The following is a 17250-nucleotide window of genomic DNA, read 5'->3' as shown; positions in this document are numbered from 1 at the left end:
CTCTCTTCTCTCCAGTTTATTTCTGTCTCTGAAACAATTTGGCACAAGCTTAGCTGAGAAGCCATCTTATACCTTCAGGAGAATTCTAATCCCTCAACTATTGTTCCATCTCTGCTTTTCATACCTAAAGATATTTTTTCTTGATTATGTTCCCAAACTATTCTTTTTAAAACTTTCTTAATTTTTCTTGTATTTCATTGGTTTTTTTTTCTTCTAGCTCACAATCTATTCCCTATAAGATCTCTTAATGCTTATTTCATTATTCTTTGTAGTATTAGGTACAAAAGCATCCCTATATGCTTACATTAAATGTGTTTGTCTATAAAGGAAGGAAGAAGGCCGGGCGTGGTGGTACATGCTTGTAATCCCCCGTGCTTGGGAGGGAGAGACAGGAGGATCGCGCAGGTTCAAAGCCAGCCACGCTGGCTTAAAGAGAGCCTGTTTCAAAAAATAAAATAAGTCTGGGAGTGTAGCCCGGAGGTTGAAGGGCTTCCAGAAACCCCAGTACCACCAAAAATAAATAAATAAATAAATAAATAAATAAATAAATAGGAGGGAAGAGAAGAGGAGAGGAGGGAACTATGGGGGGTATTGTTTATCATTCACTCAATAATACGTAGGCATTTTCATAGGTATTGACCTCAATCTTGCTAATCTTGGGGGCTTTTTTCACCTCTTCTAACAGGTAAATTAGTAAGGCCACAGAAAACGCATGCCTGTCTTTCACTTACCTTGATTCCTGGGCCTACAGATGGTTGCTCTGGGGAGCCCACCAGTTTGCAGATGCCTTTCTTCTAGTTACTCCTACCTGAGCATGAGAGATGGGGGCCAATGACAGCGTTCTTCCTTCTCACACTTCCCGATCACCTTGGATGCCGGTTCCAGTGAGCAGAAGGAGCGAGTGAGCGTTTTACTTCACCTAGCGAGCTTTGTAGCTGCGTCATGATTCCAACCTCTGTTTCTCCCACTTTCCTAAGGTCCTGTGAAAGCTTCTTGCCCCTCACAGGTAACTCCACTCAGGGCTCAGGCATTCTTAAGGGCTTTCCCAATTTCATACCTAATTTTAGGAGCACACTCTCAGCATCAGACTTACTGTTGTTGTTATCTCATTCTCATTGTTTTTCTTTTCTAATTTTTTGTTCCTTCCTGGTGAGCATCCATACTTCAGAGAAGGAAAATTGCCTTCCTTTTGGGAGAATGCACTGCGCAGCAGATGGTCTGACCTCTCTCCTCCTTCATAGCGGAATAATCCAAACTCTTTCTTAAAAACTTTGCATGAGGAGACCAGCAGAGCACTGAACTGGCCAATCTGTTAGATGTCTCAAGGTGACTCAGAGGCTGGACACAACTCTTTCTGCTAAAAAAAAAAAAAATCATGGCACCAGGAGTATGAATCCAATAAATCTTTGAAAGAATCTGATAAGTAGAATTTTCTGTTTCCCACCCCAGTTTTAAATCAATTAGAAATAAAACAAAGAAGATGATGAATTGAAGCATAAGATTACTATGTTCCCACAATAATGGAGAATATGGCTTATATCTGTGGCCAGATGGGTTTCCTAATGCAACTCTAGATTTTTAAAAATATGATTTAAACTGGGTGGGTGTGGTGGCGCAGGCTTGTAATCCCAGCATTCGGGAGGCTGAGACTGGAGGATCGCAGTTTGCAGACAGCCTCAGCTACTTAGTGAGGCCCTCTGCAACTTAGTGAGACCCTGCTTCAAAATAAAGAACAAAAAATAGGGCAGGGGCATAGATCGGAGGTCAAATGCCCCTGGGTTCCATCCCCAAACCCACAAAATAAATTAAAAAAAATGTTATTTATTGGTGTACTACAGTCTCAGATCATAATAATGTAAATCATGTTGACAGTCCCTCACCTCTCCATCTTTCCCCTCCCCAATACAGAGTATTAAGATAAATATTGGTATTATCACATATGTACACATAGTTGATGGTAGTAATTCTATTAATGAATCTCACTCTTCCTCCTCCCCTTTCCTTAGGCCACTTCTCTGTCTCTTCTGAGGTTTCTCCTCCATTATCTGGAGTCCCACTTGTATCCCAATTATTCCCCAGCTTGCACATATTAGAGAAAACATATGACCCTTCACTTTCTGTGACTGGCTACTCTCACTTAACACAATATTCTGCAGGTCCCTCTATTTTCTTGCAAATGACGTAGTTTTGTTCTTCTGTTGCTGAGTAGAATTTCATTGTATGTGTATCCCATAATTTTGTGATCCATTTATCTGTTGATGGACACCTAGGTAGGGTCCATAATTTGGCTATTATGAATTGTGCTGCTATGAACATGGGTATGCATATATTACTCTAGTTCTCTACTTCTGTCTCTTTTGGAAAGATACCCAGTAGTCAGTCTTAGAATTTGAAAGGAGTCTACAAGGGGTGCATCTTGAGAGCAATGTCTTGGGAGCATCACATTCTCAAAATAAGAACAGAGAAAGTTCATGAATAAGGGCTGAGTGGCCATGTGTGTTACACCAGGCGGAGCTTCCTGTCAAAGGACAGGAGCCTCACAGTGAGAAATGAGCATTTATCAGAGGAATCTTGTTCCTTATCTTTGGTGCACTGCTAACCAACAAGCAATGACCTTGAGAATTATTAGCCAGTTGAAGGAGAAGCAAGCCCATCTCCAGTATCTATAGCTGTAATATTGCTGCTGTAGTGTTCTTGTATGCTTGTGTGTGCAAGAGTGGGGAGGCCATTTTGGGGTAAGGACATTGTTCATTATGTTACTGAAATCTGCATAGTATAAATATAGAGCTTGGATGGGTGGGCAGCTGGGCAGGCATCTGTCATGATCTCCAGGAGTAACTCAGTTGATGGGGCTCGCTAGCAAGTATCCTTATCCCCCTTTTCTTTCCATGGACCTTCTTTTCAAATCTCAACTAAAGAAAGAGACCATTCTTCTCCTAAGGCATGGTCTGAATGTTTCCAACACATGATGTGATTACTTAGGGGTTGTTTCAGCCTCTGGGACATCTCTTCTCAATGCTTGGTCAACAAAGACCCAAAGATCATCCGTCATGGTTGGCACACACCAGAGCTATGAGAATATTATTCTTTCCTCCACCATCTCACTCAGGTGATATTTTCTGTATCACTTGAATGCCTTGGGGGGGGGGCTAAACTTTGCCTTCAGTGGCCATCAGGACAGAACCACGGTGGGCAACCACAAAGACTTCCCAGCCAAAGACTCAACTCAGAAATTGCTGCCCTTCCCTGGACTGCTAGACTTTGTGCATGAAGGAAAAGCTTAATTTTCCCCTCTCTTTCAACTTCCTGACCTATCAGAGTTCTTCATAATTATGTGGTGAGTGAATTAACGAGTTGAGTTTTGAATGCAAAACCTTAACCCTCACCAACTTTCAAAGACTTTAGTTAAAGTCTTCCTGGAGTGGAACAGCTAAGAATTTTTATTGTTTGCAAATTTAAATTTACCTCCATTTGAGGTACACCTGCATTGCCAGTCCAGTGATAAATGCAATTTAATTGTATATACTGACATCTTCCTCAAATCTTTGCGTGGTGAAACTTCACAGTACCGAATTGGCCAATCTGTTATATGTTGCAACGTGACACAGAATTAGAGGCTGAAAAAAATAGAAATATTGTCCATTTGTGTACTCAGCTTTTGAGTGGGGCATTTTTAGTAGTCTCCATGGAGATTTTACTACACTGTTCTCAGTAATGTGTATTTAGAGTATTCCACCATGAAGATTATAGGCAAACAGCGTTTAAAAGCTCTCTTAAGTTTATAGTACTTCTTAGCCTTTGGTGGCAATGTTGAAACCATTAGTTCTAAGTGGAACCCTTGGAAGAAATCTTGGAAGAAAACATAGTATAAGAAAATAAAGTCAATCCTTGTGTGAGATAGTCGGTATTATCTTTCCATTTCCAGACATTATCCTCAGTTCAGTTGTATTTCCATGGTGACGAGTTTGCATTTTGGCCAGAGCCAACCATCAACTAGACCTCTGTCTGCAGAGCTAGCTTTCTGTGTGAGGATTCTTATTGCAGTACCTTTGAATATAAAATCTCCAGTGTCCTGGCTAAAAAAAAATCACACCAAAAAGTATAGTTCTCGGCCAGACAAAACAATGTGGATTGTTAATGTCAGAATTCTAAGAAATCACTGAATCATGAGAGAAGAGCAGGTACTGGAAGAGGGGGAAAATCAGATGACAAATGCAGCCCACACAGGAATAGAAATAAATAAGTAAATATGTATATGTATTTGTATATGTATACATGTATATGTATATGTATACATGTATATGTATATGTATACATGTATATGTATATGTATACATGTATATGTATACATGTATATGTATATGTATATTACACTCTTTAAAATAGCTTTGTGGAAGTAAACACAACAGGCAGTGTGGTCTGCTCAGTGGGAACAGAACACGAGGCTCACCCTCTGAGGTCTGAAATAAGTAAAGACCGCCGAGTTGCCAAAGCATCCGTCCTTCTCTCAGAGGGGAGTTCTGAGCGCTGGCTCCCTTTCTCCTGTTTAGGGTGCGCATTTGCTCCTCGGAATAATTACATATAAAATTGTGACAGCTAAATAAAGTCTCCCGGAGATGAATTTTGAGTTCTTCAAAAATTCCTGCAGTCAACGCCAGCGGGGGCCTGGGAGACCGTTTTGCATAATGCTCTGTGTATAGGCAGCAGGGAAGAACGCATCCTCTATTCTAAGCAATGGACAAAACGGGAAGACAAGACAGGGCCAGCAATAGACAGTCATCCCCGCGCTTCTGCCCAAATGTCACACCAGCCAACTCGCCCCAGATGGCGATTGCGTCAGCCTAAGGACACCTCGGCTCTCTGAGATCTGGCTATTCTGCTCCCTGGCAAATCAGCAATATGATTTTGCCTAGCAGCTCCACGGCCACGTGGGACATGGGGCTGCAGAGGCGGGGACAACATGGCCCCGGTGTGGGGAAGGGGGGAGCTTCTCTGTGGCTGGCTCCTGACATTCTTAGCATTGATGCAAAATGAGGGGGAAATGAATTGAAAGGCCAATTTTAAAAAAGTTTCCAAAACTGTGAGCTAAGCATGTCTGAGCGCCTAATATGGAGCTGGCGTGGAAGAACTAAGGAAGAATGAGCCCTCCCCCTCCCCCCCAATGCAAATGAGGTAATTAGAGATGATGTATCCAGGATGGAGTAGGGGCAGTGACTTCCTGCAGCTAAACAGAGAGCATCCTAAGCCAGTTGTGAGGGGACATTCCTCAGCAACAGAGACAAGCGCCACATCTGGGACTGCCTACACCCAAGGAGAGACTTTAACTTTTATGTTTAAAATGCCTATGAACAATCACGGAAGGAGCACTTCCCAGGCAGTGCATGAAGCTTTTACACACATTTAATCTTCCAAAGGACCCTATGAGGTTATCTTCTCTTATCTCCTTATCTCCTTTTTTCCCTATTGGTTCTAGGGATTGAACCCAAAGGTATTCTACCTCCTAGCTATACCCCCAGCCTTATTTTATTTTTATTTTGAAACAAGGTCTCACTAAGTTGCTGAGACTGTCCTCCAACTTGTGATCCTGTTTTAGCCTCCCAAGTGCTGGGATCACAGGCATGCACCAATACACGCCCACCTTTTATCTCTATTTTATTGAGGAAGAGACTAAATGCGCACACTGCTCTCTCGGTTGCGGGGACAGGAAGTGTCTCAGGAAGTGTCTACCCCTTGGCTTCTTAAACATTGCTTTACTATAGGAATAAATGGTTGCAGATCTAGCGGGGATGAGAGACCTAAAGGTTACCACAGGACATGCTAGGTGTGGTTCCTTGTTTAATGGAGGCAACTGCTTTGTTGTTGACATCCAGAGGGTAGCGAAAACACCAATGTCCAGAATAGCAGCTGTTGATAAAACCTTACTCCCACGCCTCTTCTTTTTATAATGGAGAATGAGTATACACATATTTTCAGACGCCTACACACACACACACACACACACACACACACACACTCACACTCACACACACTCACACACACAATATTTATTTCCCAAGTTCCCCAAATACCTCCAAATCATTAAATGCTCCCATCATTTTCTGAGCATCACCTTTGGTTGGGTACTTGGAACAAGTAACCCAAGAACACACTGGTAGGCTAGGGGAGAGAGCAGAGGAGACATGTTTACCTTGCTAATAAACTCTCCAGCAGACCACGCAACGAAGACACTTCCATGTAACCTTTGTTATACACCACTTTCTCTTGCACCAAGCAAAGAACAAAGCCCCTCCTGCCCATCCCCATCTCTCTTTGCCCATCTCGGGAAGCCCGGGCAGATCTCCAGCTTCCTACATACATGCTGTTCTTCTTTGCCAAACCCATCCTCATTTAGATGGCAATTGCATTCACGTCCTAATTTATGACTTAACAAGCGTCTCACAAACATTTAATTCACTTTAATTTCATTAGGCATCTGAGGAGGACGATTTATAGAGGGGGAGTTGATGTTCCCATTACCAGCAATTAAATGAACTTAATAATCGACAGTGAAATCTCCTTTTGGGCTTTGGACTTTTCATGCATGTCTATGAACAGAACTAGACTAATAAGTTCCTGGGTTTTCAAGGGGCTCAAATGTATCCTCAAAGCCCTCCTTTTAATATACTCTGTGGAACTTCATAAAATGTGCCAAACATTTCCCATGGTTTCTTGGGTAATTTATCTTGTCATGATACTTGCATGTGTGGCCCAAAACTCCGTATTTTCACATGTAGATTTAATAATATCCGTAGGTTATAATTTTGGGGGGAGGGGGCTGGGGATTGAACCCAGGGGCATTCTAACTCCAAGCTACACCCCAGCCCTATTTTATTTTTTATTTTGAAACAGAGTCTCACTAAGGTGCAGAGGACCTCACTAAGTAGCTAAGGCTGGTTGTAAGCCTGTGACCCTCCTGTCTTAGCCTCCCAAATACTGGGATTACAAACATGCACCACCATTTTTTCTTTCTTTCTTTCTTTCTTTCTTTCTTTCTTTCTTTCTTTCTTTCTTTCTTTCTTTCCTTCTTTCTTTCTTTTTTTTTGAGGCTATAAGGAGGGGACAATAGAAGAGGACAGATCCCGGTGTATACACTGAGTACCCTCATGGGAGCCAGAGCAGGGACTTTCCCTTATATTTCCTTAGACTTTCCTGGACAGATTGCCTGGGACTGGCTTTTATTCTCAGTCTCCCTTCCCAGAAGGGACACACAGTGTCCTGTTCCTCAGTGGCAGTGACTCTGGTGTCTTGTGTCAGTGGAGGACAACTTTGGCAATTGCCTTTGAGCTGCTGAATTGTTGAATAACTCAAAAAGCCATTTCCATCATTAAACACAGGGCAGAGAGTTAATCACAGCAGGATTCTAATCTAGATTAGCAGCAGCATTTTATGCGAGTCCCTTAACCCCTCTTGGCTTCTGTTTTGCATCAGTATGATGCAGGGTACAAATGCAAAGGCCTTTCTGTGCTCTGGATTCTTTGTTTTCTGACTCACCAGAAAGCAGTGATTGGGAGGCAGACAGCGACACTCATAGAAATCATATTTTAGCATGCTCTTAAAATTACATACCGGTCTGTCTGTAATATTTATATCAAGAAGCATAATAACTAAGGTTTGTTATGATTTTATGGATACTCTGTAATTATACATCAGAGTGAGGTTGAAAGTCACATGAACAAACATACACGCAGGTCTTGGTGTGACTCCCTTCGGGTCCACCCCTCTACCCAGCCCTCCCATACAGATCAGCTAGGTTGGTCGTGATGCCTTCATACATAACTTGAACTGTTTCCTTCACCAGTTCTTCCTTTCCCCCTCTCCTTCTCTCTCCTTCCCTGTCTTTCTTTTACTATTGTACAGGTCTTTTCCTCAATTATCCGAAGTACGTTTCATTTCCTACTTCCTCTCTAGCTTCCACATAAAAGAGAAAGCACTCAACCCTTGAACTTTTGTGACTGGCTGATCTCACCTTAACATTCTCAGTTCCATCCATTTTCCTGTAAATGACATCACTTTGCTGTACTTTATGACTGAGTGAAATTCCAATGTGCTTATATTCAACGTCTCTATTATACATTCATCTGTCGATAGACATGCTGGTTCCTAATAACCAAATTAGGTATTGTGAATTGTGCCGCTTTAAACATGAATATGCAGGTATCACTATAATACTCTGATTTTAATTCTTTGCAGGGAAGAAAAAATATTTCCTATATCGATGGACTTGAGCACAGTGTGTTTTTGCTTAAAATCAGCCTAGGCAGTGTAGACAAGCTATGTGCTCTGGTATTAAACATATTATTTCATATATTTGTGAGAGCATGTGGCAATCCTCAGTGCCAGTTCTGGGAGTCTGGGAAAGACCTAAAGGATAATTCCTCCAAAAGGCGGTACGGTGTTATCTTCTGTGTGTGAGCTGCTCACCACAGGTGTTTCCTGTCCACCTCTCACTCCACTGGCATGAATTAGTTGCTCCTGTATCAGCCCAATTCTCCCTCTCTCAGTGCATTTTTTTTTTACCACCTCCACTGATCACTCTTCTAAAAGGTGGCAAGAGATGCAACTCCAATTGCCCCGTTTGACTCTATCATTCTGACTCCCGTACTGTCTCTAATGGGTAATATTAGCCAGTGAGCATACGACCTCAGCTCCAGCTCAGACCACTGTGCCCTAAGACAAAAGTGTGTTACAAATGTACAACCTCCTCAGGAAGGAGGGTGCAGAAATACACCAGTGCATGGCTGGAATCTGTCACAGAGGAGGATGGCTGTGTTCTCCATTCAGACACTTTGACCTGATCCAAGGAATTTTATGTGTGTGTGTGTGTGGGGGGGCATAGAGTGGGTAGGTGCAGGGTGTTGGCAAGGATTCTACTACTTCTAATGAGCCATTTGGGTCACGGGAAAACTAGGTGCAGATCGATTGCTGCTAGTTGTGCGCAGAGCGCCGATCCCGGCTTCCCAGTGCAGGGCCGGTCATACCACGTGCCAAGTGGCAGCAAGCGCTTCTTGGAAAATAATTACACTAATGAAGAAGTGAGAAATCAGCACTTGGAACTAGCGAGAAGCAGGCGTGGAATCACACGGAGAATATTCAAAGCATGAGCTAAGCAGGTTTTCTTGGCGTGGTGGCCCCAGTAGACTTTGAGGGGCCCCAATTCTCCTAGACCACCTGAAAACTCCTGTGTGTATGCCTGTTCCCACTCCACAGCTCTCATCAGATTTCTACAAAGCAGTCCATGGCTGAAGAAAGGTGAAAAACCTGATACCTTTTCCTGTGCACCCGTCTCCTGACTCTAGCCAGGGTAATACCGCTGACCGTGCCTGTCGCTCTCCTTTGCTCTTCCTAGAAAAAGCAAGTGAGTCAGACCAAGATCCGGGTCATCTCCACCATCCTGTTCATCTTGGCCGGCTGCGTGGTGTTTGTGACGATCCCCGCTGTCATTTTTAAATATATCGAGGGATGGACAGCCTTGGAGTCCATTTATTTTGTGGTGGTCACTCTGACCACGGTGGGATTTGGTGATTTTGTGGCAGGTAAGCACTTTGGGCATCACAGCCGCTGGGGTCGGTCCTGGTTGGGGGGAGTCACCTGTTGGTTGTGCTTTTCAAAATCACAGTCACAGATATTTATGAAAGAAACAAAAATGCAAATGACTCCATGCCACCACGCTGTGCGCAGGCTCATTTCAAGCCCCTAGTTCAATGTGAGATAAACAGCAGAAGGTTTGGGTTTTTGTCTTTCTGCCATGAAAAGAAAGCCAGCCCCTTCCTCCTCCGGACATTCAGACATTCGTGCCCTTGTCATCACATGCATTGTCCACAAGTGAAAAGAATTTCTCCCTGATTTTTGATCTCCTCCATTCTGTTGAGGGTCTTGAATCAATTGATAAAAAGCCCTATTAGCAGAGGGTAAATCTGTATGGAACTTGGAAGAAGTTAGCATAGAAGCCGGCCTGCAGTGACTTGCAGGTTAGGCTTCTGGATACTGAGGCGAGGGCTGTAGTCTCTGCAGAAGTTGCCCCGGGGATGCCCATATGCAAAATATGGAACTTTGGTGACTCCCAGGAGATGAGTACTTTCCAGAAGGAATATAATCTAATGGATTCTACATAAATGTATAGAAATGCAATAGTCCTCACTGCAAAAATGGCAATGAACTCTGTTTAAAGAGGTTAAATAAAACTGCTGCCAATTCTACCTAACAACAGGAAGCTTGAGAATGAAATTTGACTTGTACAACTATTGCTCTTTCCCAAAATATAGTAGAAAGGCAGGGACGAAAGGAAGTCTCTTAATCCTTCTTCTACTTCCTTGCAGGGATAGTTCTAGGAGTTCAGATAATTGGTCATTTTCTACTTGGAGAAGTAACACTTTGATGAAACAATTCTTACATTTGAAATGTTTGGATAGGATGTGTATACGCGTGTGTGTGTGTGTGTGTGTGTGTGCGCACGTACGTACTTGTATGTGTGCCTCTGTGGCCACTTCCTGGTGAATCTGCAGCCTGAACTCCCAGGCAGGCTGTTCTCTGGCGTGTGATCCCGGCAGTGCCTTGGTTTCTCCATGGGGCAAAGAGGACCCAGATTTGGTCTCTGGGAACCTGATGAACAGGAACTTCTTTAAGGGATGTTGGAGGCTCGTCAACAGGAGAACAGTGCCTCCATGTCAATTCTGTAACACAGATGATGGGCAGGGTGGTTTAGCAGCTTCCCACTGGACAGTTGAAGATGGATGCCCACTTTCTAAAAATTGTAGTATGTTTCCCCACTTACCTCTTTTCTGGACTGTAGATGAAGAATTGCAGAGCCAACGTGATTAAAAATTATTTACAGAAAACCCTGGACCTAGGACCCCATCAGTCTTTCCTTGTGCACAGCACTTAACCATTGCTGTTTGATTAGAGACCCTGAGCTCTAGTGATAAACCACAGAGAGAAACTCAGAGGAACAAAGGTTGGTGTACTCAGGCCAACTCCTTAGCAGCATCTATAGCTGCTCCCTGGGAAAACTCAGTCGAGGTTACAGAGCCATATTTCTTTGTTTCTCTAGGTTGCAATCTCTTATTCATAGTGCTGATTGTAATTAAACTAGGTCCTAGTTCTAGTTTCTAGAGCATACATAGACCAATATGGAGAATGCATGCCTTCAAAGTCTGGAAGTTTTGTCCCTATTTTTGTTAATGCAGCCATCTCTCTGTATTCCCAGGATCTTGCTTCCAGGACCCCTGCAAGATGCTCCAGTTCCTTATGTAAAATGGCATAGTACTCACACTTGCTATATGAGCATCCCCTCCATATACTTTAAATCATAATGAAATGATTTGTAATGCCTCATACAATGTAAATGCGATGTAAATAATTGCTATGCTATCTTGTTTAGGGAATAATAAAAAGGATAAAAGCCTATATTGTTAGTAAAGATGCAAGTACTTTTTGGATATCTTTGATGCACTTTGGTTGAATCCGTGGATGCAGAATCAGCAGATAAGGAGGGTCAACTATATTCAAAGAGTGACAGGGAAGGCTGCCCAATCATTAAAAAGATTCAGGACCGAGAGTGAGTGGCTGTTGTGATCTGACGTAGTGTCAACTCTGATAGAAATATAACTGGAACATGGATCACACGGGATTGATTGCTGGCTTATCTGTAGATAACCCACTTCGGGACAGCCCAGCGATACGCAGTGTTTTGTATCCCAATCTGGAAACACACACAGAGCTTCGATTCCAAGCTGTCAGCTGATGGAAGGATTCTAAAAAGGCTGTTTACTGTGTTGTTTGCTAGCGCACCCTAGTGGGCACTAGTGACTTGAAAAGGTCAACATTTACTCTCAGCCCAAAGAAGAAAGAAAGCTACGGGGTACTCTGGCCTAGCACACAAACAATAGGACCCTCAAGAGCCACTTAATTGTTGTAGGAGCTCAGATTGTATCCTAGAGGAAGCTGCAGGGGAGAGCTGCCTACAGGGACAAAGCATAGGTAGCTAAAACAAATCAAAGGGGACTTGACACTAAGTGCAGGAGCCGTATTTGGAATTCTCACTTTAAGAAAGAACTGGTACGAAGCTGCCAAGGCCTCCGGCTCTGCAATGTCCCATGAGTCTGGGAACATTGAGAAGAGCCAGGAGTGTGTGTGTGTGTGTGTGTGTGTGTGTGTGTGTGTGTAGCATCTGTCCAGCTGGCTCTCCAGAGTAATATCAATGCAGTCAGAGCACAGTATGGTTTCAGTGGTGTTAGATGTGGTTCCCACAGTGGCCCAGTGAGAAAGCGTGGCAGCCACTCATCACCTGACACTGTGATTCCAGACACGCTGCTAACATCTGTCGTCTTAGAAACGGCCCCTGCCTGCTTCTGAGGACCAGGCTGCTGTCGGTTGCCTGGTGGAACTCCTTCACTTCTGTGGGGGAGTGGGCTGGGCTGGGCTGGGCTGGGAGCTTTGCTTTGCATGGCCGCCCTCTGCCATGCTTGCGCTTGTGGGAAAGGCTAGAATAAATAGGCTAATTACTTGCAATTAATGACTAGTCCTTTCAGTGGAACAGCTAGTCAATACCTTCAAGCAACTGGCTGATTTGATGAACTTTTACTGTGATCCTTATTTAAAAAATAAAGGAATGGGATTAGCTGGCCACAGAGGTCCCCTTTAGTTCTAGCTTCTGGTGATTTTAATTACTCTGCTTTATTGACCCTTTGGGTTAGCATCATGTAAACATCATCTTTTTGCTCTGAATCACTCTCGTGTAGATGAGAGTCTTAATGATGCCATTATGCCCAATTCCACTCATCTCTTGATAAATTAGTGTTAGCCTAAGATGGAAATGGTTCGCGTTCCGAACCCTTTGGGATCTTTGAGATTTAATTTTTATTAAAATGACACCTTGGCCCGATCTGGGGTGTATTAGGTAAAAGTCACTCATCACAAATACTCGGGTTGAGAATAGGTGGATTAACTTGGCCACTGATATTTCTTGGGTCTAGCTGTTGAGGTTGGCTGTCAAGATTCAAAGGAGTTAAACCCTAAGTTGGGCCTCCTTGGGGGAGGGACACACTCTCTACTACCTCTTGTACATGACAAGACAAATAGCCGAGTGCTGCATGACGGTGGAAGAGCATCTCCACCATCTCCACTGTGTGGACTCTAATAGCGCTGTCTAGATCATGGTCGAAGTAACATTTGCTTGTTTTCAGGGGGAAACGCTGGCATCAACTACCGGGAGTGGTATAAGCCCCTGGTGTGGTTTTGGATCCTTGTTGGCCTTGCCTACTTCGCAGCTGTTCTCAGTATGATCGGAGACTGGCTACGGGTTCTATCCAAAAAGACAAAAGAAGAGGTAGGACCCCCTCCCAGATTCTATGAATATTCTTGCTATCAGATTAACTCATGTCAAGACTTGCCTGTCTCTGTTCTATGGGCTACTGTGTGTGTGTGAGCCCGCACAGGGCTCATAAGGCTGCTTCCTTTTGAATCATTACTTCAAAGCCAGGTTGAAAAAAATAGATTAACAGTTATTTCTAGAGCCCCCCCCCCCTTTGGCAGGTAAGAAAACATGGCGATTCAATAAACAGTCCACAAACCCTGGGAAGACCAGTAAACAACAACTGATTTTTTTTTTTTTTTGTGGTACTGGGGTTCCTGGAAGCCCTTCTACCTCCGGGCTACACTCCCAGACCTATTTTTACATTTTTATTTTGGAAACAGGGTCTCCTAAGCCAGCACGTGTGGCTGGCTTCGAACCTGTGCGATCCTCCTGTCTCTGCCTCCCAAGCGCGGGGGTTACAAGCGTGCGCCACCACGCCCGGCTAACAACAACTGATTTTTTAAAAATGTAAAAGCTGGTGCACACCTGGGAGGCTGAGACAGGAGAATCATGGGTTTGAGGCCAGCCTCAGCAATTTAGTGACCTTCTCAGCAACTTAGACCCTGTTTTAAAATTAAAAAATAAAAAATAAAATAGGGCTGGAGATGTAACTTGGAGGTGGAATCAGGTGGAGCCTCTAGGATCAATCTGCAGTCCCAAATAAATTGATAATGCAAAAAGAAAACAAAAATAGAAACAAAAAGTTCAGGTAGACTACGGATGAAGGAGGGATGAAGTTGCCTCTTATCAGAACACATGGGAAGGCTTAGGAGGCGCAGGTCTCGGGGTCCGTGAGGAGGTGCAGCTGAACACCACGGCTCCTTCTCTGGTCCACGTTAGACTGAGGTCATGGAATGGTAGCCAGCCCTGGGGAAGTGAGCACCAGACTACCCCTTCACCCTGTCCCCCAGTTGGCAGATCCACGGAGATAAATCTATCCCTGTGGCCAGGAGCACCCTGTCTTTGCTGCCTCGCACGGACTTAGACGAGAACCTACACAAAGGCGAGGAAAGAACACAGAAAAGGGAGACATTCATTTTGTGATTGAAAGGAAGTTCCTGTAGTTCTTCCAGAAAGAGAGGAAAAGAAATAAGAAAGAGAGGAACAGAAGGGGTAAGGAGGAGTGAAAGAGAGGAAAAGAGAGCAGAAAAACCAAAGAGAACACAAGAGGGACAGCCTCTTCTTCGAGGGCAGCTGCCCGTTCTGTATAGGTGCCCCAGGAATAAGTGGCTGAAGGAGAAACTTTGCCCGTCCTTTCTGGGCCCATGTGTTAATTTTCCTGACTTGCATAAACACTGTCAATACAATTTCTAGTCTGATTCCCCAGATGGTTAGCTGACCTGCTGAAGATCAGCAAAACAAAAAAGAATGGCACGAGTATTGACTTCCCTAAATGCAAATCTGTGAGTCGCTCATCTCTGTAGGGAAGCATGGGACGGGTACTGTCTGCCCTGTTGATTAAAAGCCAAGGGATTTGGTGCTGATCCCCAGCTAAATCTCACTTTCTAAGAAAGCATGGTCTCTGTGCTCTGGCAAAACAAATTCCTTTTCTGAAAATTCTCAAAAATTTCCGAATTTCATAACCAACCTGAGAGATTTGGTTACCAGGTGCCCTGGTGGGTCTGCTTCAGCCAAGGCAAGCCCATAGCATAAGGTCACAGTAAGGTCCAGATATAAGGCGACAACTATCCTAGTTTGCCCAGGACTTAGGGGGTTCCTAAGGTATTGAACTCTGTTTTAAAACAGACAGTCCCAGACAAAAGGTTGATCTTCCTACCCAGATAGAGGTAGAAGACAGGGAAGAAGAACAGGGAAGGACAAGGGGCTCAGGGAGCATCTGCTTTGTGCCCAAGACTGAGATAGGTGTATTTCCTTGTTTTATGTAAAGAAGGAAACCCTGTGAGATGGATGTGATTATCCCAGCTAATGTGGGAGGAAGGAGGCCATATAATTTTTCAGAAAGTGGAAACACAGCTGGAAGCCCAGATATTGATCTCTCCTCCGCGATGCTGTCTGCTCTCCTTCAGCCGCTGTTTCCCAATCTCAGACGTCCCAGGGGTTCCTCCTTGATCCACATTCGTCAGGAGCCAATTCAAGATGGGAATCTGGGTGGCAGAAAAGAACTGGGGTGGAAGTAGCACGGTGCCTCTTTCCTTTCCCTGGGGACCCTGTCTCCCTGTTCCATCACTCCCTGGTCTCCCCAGAGACGACTTCCCCATAGGGACAGAGAAGGCTGTGGGTACTGGCAGGCGCCAGGCAGAGAGGAATTTCTCAGCGCGTTGCTGCTCTTCTGTCTCTTGGCCAGGTCGGCGAGATCAAGGCCCACGCAGCTGAATGGAAGGCCAATGTGACAGCCGAGTTCCGGGAGACCAGGCGGCGGCTGAGTGTCGAGATCCATGACAAGCTTCAGCGGGCGGCCACCATTCGCAGCATGGAGCGCCGGCGCCTGGGCCTGGACCAGAGGGCCCACTCGCTGGACATGCTGTCCCCCGAGAAGCGCTCTGTCTTTGCCGCCCTGGATACGGGCCGCTTCAAGGCCTCCTCCCAGGAGAGCATCAATAACCGTCCCAACAACCTGCGCCTTAAGGGGTCAGAACAGCTCAACAAACACGGGCAGGGCGCCTCTGAGGACAACATCATCAACAAGTTTGGGTCCACCTCCAAACTCACCAAGAGGAAAAACAAGGACCTCAAAAAGACCTTGCCCGAGGATGTGCAGAAGATCTATAAGACCTTCCGGAACTACTCCCTGGACGAAGAGAAGAAAGAGGAGGAGACGGAAAAGATGTGTAACTCGGACAACTCCAGCACGGCCATGCTGACAGAGTGTATTCAGCAGCATGCCGAGCTGGAGAACGGCATGCTACCCACAGACACCAAAGACAGGGAGCTTGAGAACAACGTGCTACTTGAAGACAGAAACTAAATGTTAGAGACACTGGACTCCGACTAAGAGTTTGTGTGGTCTTTTTTTTTTTTTTTTCTAAATATACATATATATATATATATTCACACTGAGACACGTGCCTTAAACAGACTTCTTGTTAGTCCAAAATTACATAGCATCGAAGAATATATTTCACTGTGCCATAAATGACAGAAAGCTTGCTCTGCCAAAATGAGTCAAAGAACAAGAATCTTGTTTCAAATAGCAGCCGCGGGACACCCAGGGCGCTTTGAGCGCATAGTAAAGGGGAGGTCCGTGCTGGCACCAGCCTCCGGAAGGAACGGGTGTGTCTTTTTAATGGAGTCTCCTTTCCTGAACCTCCAGAGCTGTCATGTGCAGGAGGGAGACCTGTTTGCTGCCGAATTGGTAACTGTATGTAGAGCTCACATGTTTGCATGTGCTCTGAGCTTGAATTTTGATACAAACTGTTCAGTGCATAATACCTACTCTGTCTAAGCTCCGAATGAATGTCCACCGGACCTAAGCACACCTGGAATTTGTTGGAAGCAGCAAATCAGAGCACACGTATTAAAAGGTGCAATTGCTTTTCTCATTACAAAAGAAAGAAAAAAAAAAACGCCCACAAACACATCACACTGTGGCTATCACCTTAGTCAAGGACGGATGCCTATGGAGTTGCGTCCTTCTCCTGGGGGCGGGTAGTCCGAGTGAACTTACAAGCACTGGTGGATATTCAGCCTCAGCCACTGCATGGTTATAGAGGCCAATCGTGCATTTTTCTCAGTGGGTGTGATGGTGAAAATAAACTGATTTTGAAATGTCCACGTTCACTTTTCTACTGGAACTTCTCGGTTATAACTTGTTTTGATAAGGGCAAAAATACCAAAACTTTTGCCTTGCATGATGCCAGTGGCTTGCTGTTTTGTCTAGCCCACTCTAAGTTTTTTTTTTT

General features: G+C 44.5%; 1 protein-coding gene across 1 annotated transcript in view; it reads left to right on the top strand.

Annotated features, from left to right (window-relative positions):
• KCNK10 (potassium two pore domain channel subfamily K member 10) overlaps nt 1-16316 on the top strand; it is a gene marked incomplete at both ends in the record, with an annotated part of 143870 nt that extends 127554 nt beyond the window's left edge. The window contains 3 exons of the mRNA XM_080707368.1: nt 9386-9572; nt 13221-13363; nt 15696-16316. Coding sequence (XP_080563494.1) covers nt 9386-9572; nt 13221-13363; nt 15696-16316 — 951 coding nt within the window. The remainder of the gene's footprint in view (nt 1-9385; nt 9573-13220; nt 13364-15695) is intronic.
• Between the last annotated feature and the right edge of the window lie 934 nt (nt 16317-17250).

Source organism: Muscardinus avellanarius (genome assembly GCF_963383645.1).
Source record: "Muscardinus avellanarius genome assembly, chromosome: 12".
Taxonomy (NCBI): Eukaryota; Metazoa; Chordata; class Mammalia; order Rodentia; family Gliridae; genus Muscardinus; species Muscardinus avellanarius.
Note: the sequence above shows the minus strand (reverse complement) of the source record. Positions and strands in the feature narration are given on the sequence as shown.